This window comes from Palaemon carinicauda, chromosome 10 (assembly GCF_036898095.1).
Source record: "Palaemon carinicauda isolate YSFRI2023 chromosome 10, ASM3689809v2, whole genome shotgun sequence".
In the NCBI taxonomy this organism is placed as follows: Eukaryota; Metazoa; Arthropoda; class Malacostraca; order Decapoda; family Palaemonidae; genus Palaemon; species Palaemon carinicauda.
The window spans coordinates 98,608,562-98,613,476 of record NC_090734.1 but is presented as its reverse complement, the minus strand read 5'-3'; the positions used below and the strand labels follow the sequence as shown (position 1 = coordinate 98,613,476).

At 42.4% G+C, this 4,915-nt stretch overlaps 1 protein-coding gene across 1 annotated transcript; it reads left to right on the top strand.

Moving 5' to 3' along the window:
- The first annotated feature begins 404 nt into the window (after positions 1-404).
- On the top strand, positions 405-764 carry LOC137648148 (uncharacterized). The gene has a single exon (XM_068381078.1). The coding sequence runs from the start codon at positions 405-407 to the stop codon at positions 762-764; it is 360 nt and encodes a 119-aa protein (XP_068237179.1).
- The last annotated feature ends 4,151 nt before the right edge of the window (positions 765-4,915 follow it).

Below are 4,915 nucleotides of genomic sequence, written 5' to 3'. Positions count from 1 at the left end.
ACTGGGATATGAGCAGTGATGAGTTCACCTTCAAGATCAAACTGAAGGAGAAGCCCAGGACGCGCAGAGGAGTTCTCTCTGTGGTGGCTTCCTTGTACGATCCACTTGGTTTTGTTGCACCATTCACCCTGAAAGGGAAGATGTTACTACAAGACCTGTGTTGTCGCAACTTACCTTGGGACGAAGAAATGAACAATGGCGAAGCAAATCGCTGGAGCAGATGGACTTCCCAGCTTCAGTGTCTAGGAGACTTCAAGATCAGAAGAAGCCTGGTGCCTCCAGACTTTGGGGAGATATCATCGTACCAACTTCACCATTTTGTGGACGCAAGCCAGACAGGATATGGTGTGGCCACGTATCTGCGCACAGTAAGCAAGAATAACCAAGTGAACAGTACACTGGTTATGGGTCGAGCTCGTGTAGCTCCCCTCAAGAGACCAAGCATTCCACAAATGGAATTGACTGCAGCTGCTGTGGCAGCTCAACTTGATTGCAAGATAAGGTCAGAGCTCGATTTGCAGTTGTGTGACTCAGTGTTATGGACCGACAGCACGTCTGTCCTGAAGTACATCCGTAACCTGTCTGCAAGATACCGCACGTTTGTGAACAACCGTGTGAACCTCATCCGCGACCTCAGTGACAACACCGCTTGGAGGTATGTGAACAACTCTGCGAACCCTTCAGACCTGGCCTCTCAGGGCCTTGATGTGGACAAATTGCTGGAGTCGTCGCTGTGGCTGACAGGACCAGAGTTCCTGTGTTAAGAGCAGGATAGTTGGCCAGCTCTTCCTAACGATGTGAAGCGAGCAGAACTAGATGGAGATCCAGAAGTTAAGCAGTCCGCACCCATTTTCAGCATGATTGTGCCGGAACCAATCTTAGTAGAGAAGATTGCTGCCAAGTTCTCTTCATGGACCAAGATAGTGCGAATCATCGCTCGACTGAGGCGATTAGGAACCAAGAGCGTATCAGAAGTGTTATCTGCAAACGAGATGAATAGTGCAACAACCATAATATGGAAGAAGATTCAAGTTCCAGAGTATGGGAGTGAGATCAAATCACTCTCCAAGAAGGATTCAAAGGTGAAGAAATCCAGCAAGATTTGCAAGTTGCGACCATTTCTACAAGAAGGCTTGCTGAAGGTTGGTGGAAGACTCTGTGAAGCCACCATCAGTGATAGCTGCAAGCACCCCATCATTCTTCAATTCAAGTCACCAATTGTGAGGAAGAAGGTGCGATGGACCCATGAAACAAACAGCCATTGTGGGCAGAACCATCTCATGGCTGAACTAAGAAAATACTACTTGATCATTCATGGAAATTCAGTAGTTAGATCAGTGATACGTGACTATGTCATCTGTAGAAGACTCAGTTGTCGGCCAGTGAATCAAGTTATGGCTGACTTGTCCTCTAACCGGATCTGTCCGGGGGATCCTCCCGTCACCAATACAGGGGCATAATGCTTCGGTCCCTTCTTTGTGAATCAAGGGCGCTCTACAGTGAAGCGCTGGGGAGCTATTTTTACCTGCCTGACAGTGCGAGCGATTCACCTGGAGGTTCTCCGCTCGATGGACTAAGACTCCTTTGTGAATGCAGTGAGAAGATTTACGGCCAGGCGAGGAGCTGTCAAGAGATTATGGTCAGACAACGGTACTAACCACATCGCAGCTGACCAAGTGCTGAAGGAAGCTCTTCAAGACTTCAAGGAAAAGGAAATTGCCCAAACCCTAGCAGCTAAGGGCATCGACTGGCGTTTCAACCCGCCACATGCGTCACACTTCGGAGGAGTTTGGGAACGCCTCATACGCTCAGTGAGAAGAGCTTAGTGCAACCTGCCTGCAGCAGGTCACCACTGACGACACACTATCGACTCTGTTCTGCGAAGCCGAGTCTTTGGTGAATGGAAGACCTCTAACTAAGGTACACGACGACCCAGACTGTCCACTGCCGTTGATGCCTAGTATGCTGTTGACTCTGAAGAGTGCAGTGCTCCCAGTAACGAAGACTGACCAGAAGGACTTGTATGTTAGGCGCCGCTGCCGTCAAGCGCAATATCTTGCCGACCACTTCTGGAAGCGATGGCTGAGGGAGTACCTTCCATTGCTGCAAGAAAGACAGAAGGGTCCGTCCAACGGCGAGACATCCAATTTGGAGACATTGTGCTAACTACCGACGAACGTCTCCCCAAAGGCTCTTGGCCTTTGGGACAAGTCTTGAAAGTGAATCGAGACTCAGATAACCGAGTTAGACAAACCAAGATTAAGACCGAGTGTGGGTTGTACTTACGCCCAGTGCAGAAAATGTGCCTTCTCCTTGAAACGTAGTGTGATGAGAGTGGAGTGCCATTAGAAAAAAGAGTGAACGCCGTGTGCTGCTCATATGGCGTGCTATGTACGTGGCATATTTGCGGTGTATTTTGTATACTACAAAATAAGGGGTGGTGTAGGATATGCCAGAGCGTTTTACGTTTTTAGTTCAGTTTGCGCTATACGTTTTCTTTGTTGATGATAAGGATGATGGGATAAGAGAGCGTTGGGATTGCCTGATGTTTGTTTTGTAATTTAATTATACACATATGTGCACTATTTTGAATTACATATTTCCATTGAATGGAAAACTGTATACATTTTTTGTTTACTTTTTTGTTTGAAAAGGAAGTATTGAGTTGGTACTGAAAAATATTGTATTTTTATTGTTGGCATCTGCCCAAAAGGCCGCAATTTATGCCCGCCTTGGCGCCTTTGTTAGTTCAGCGTGGGTAGGCTCTGGAAAGCACATGGAATTTCTGCATGCTGTGGTTCTGCAGTATTTGTGACGTGCTGAGCTGCCCAGTGTACTCATCATAGTAATAAGTGACCGGTGTTGCTGTTAGCTAGGAGGCGGAATGCTTCTGGTTGTACAGCAACTTTTACCAGTGGTTATCTGTGAATTTAGTATTAGATTCGGCGTCTGGAAAATGTAAGTTTATTTTTTATGTTAAGTGAATCTTACCTGTGGAATTACTGTATTGTATTTTACATCATTTACATTATTTTCTATTTACATAATATTTACAGTCTACATATTGTTTTACATGAATATTTACATTTTTTTTTTGTATATTTATTGCTGCTTTTGTTTGCAGCGTCAAACCTCGCCTCTTTGATGGAATACATGAACAAACCAGAGGAAGAGTGTTTGACTTCACCCTTAGTAAAACGCTGATATTCAGAACGTAGTTGCACTGGTGGTGTAGTGTTCTACAACCACTGTCAGAGGTATGGTCATCTTGAAAAAGGTTGCAAGTCTAAGAATGATGATAAAGTCTGCGGGAAATGTTCAGGAAAACATTCCACCAAGGAGTGTAATTCGTAAGTGTCAAAGTGTATAAACTGCACAAAGTTAAACAAACCAAGTGACCACATAGTAAAGTCTACAGACTGCAAAGCTTATGACTTGGAATGGAAAATACTAGAAGAAAATACTGATCATGGTTACTAAGGATGTCATAAACTGTGGCTATGTAAATATACAATCTGTAGATAATAAGACTATTCAAATTCGAAAATGTATAAATGAGGAATAATTGGATATGCTAGCATTATCTGGAACATGGTTAAATAACCTGGACAAGGCAAAAATCACTGAAATGACAGCCCCCACCACACACCTCCTTTCACATAACGAGAGAAGGTAGGTTTGGTGGGAGTGTCGGACTCTTTATCCATAAAAGTTACTCAAATCTCAAAATGTTGAAAAGAACCAGTATAGCAAGCTTTGAATATATAAAAATAAAATTTACACCAAAAAAAAGAAAAATATCCTTTGTAACAATCTACAAAACTCCTAGAACAAACACTAGTATTTTTTTACAACAGTGACGATTTAACAGTAAATGAACAATACGCGATATGAAACGTTAAATACTCTGATCGAACAAGGTAAAACGACATTAGAGGTCCTGTAAAAAGCGGAGTTCCCCTGCTCTATGGGACCGGAAAAGCAGCCATCAAAGTAAGTAAGTAAGTAAAGGTAATTTAGTATGAGTTAATCAAACTTATGATTGATCAATTGACTGGCACATGAGTGATAGCATTATTGATGGCAAGATTAATGACAAAATAAAAAAAATAATTCAGCCTATCCCATATGATTATCACCATGTTAGGTTTTTATGAATATCTAAGTCCCAAAAATGACTAACCACATGACCGATGGTATGATTAATCGCATGGTACATGATTGATCGCCAGATAGATGAACAACAATACCAAAGTTGACAAAAAGAGCGGTATTGTTGACCCTTATTACATACATCATAAGGACACAAACAAGAGAGTATTATTGATAATATAATTCAAACAACCACAAGTAATAATAATAATATCAAAACCGCGTGCAAAAGAAGAGTGATCACACTTACGTTCAACTGCGAAGCTGGTAGTTTACAAGCACGCTGATCAGCTGGCAGAGTACCAGTTGGAGAGGCGTTCTTCTTCTTCCTCTTGGCAATATACTCCACCCTGTCCCTTCTGACACCATGCATTGCAGCAAACCCTTTCATGCAAACTTTGTAGGCTACATGGTACACCAGAATGTAAAACAGTGAACTCCATCTTCACTAAGCATTGGCTTTCCTCATTTTTCTGTATACTTTCTTTTAAAAGATTCCTCATTAGTACAGCCGCAATTATATATATTTTGCTTATTAAGATCTCCAAGGCCTAATATGTTATCAAGAATATCTTTCACTTTTTCCATGGTGACCCTCTCAAAATAGCCCTCTTTACATTAGGCACAAGTTTCTTTAATCCCTGCATTTCAATTTTGTAATCCTAACTTACATAAAAACCTTGATTTTTTTTTCTCGTATTTGCTACATTCCTAGTCGAGCCCTCAACCTTGGGCCTACACTCAACTGATCTACCATTTTTTT

Coding starts and splice junctions, on each gene's coding strand:
- LOC137648148 (XM_068381078.1), top strand. CDS start 405: ATGGGTCGAGCTCGTGTAGCTCCCCTCAAGAGACCAAGCATTCCACAA.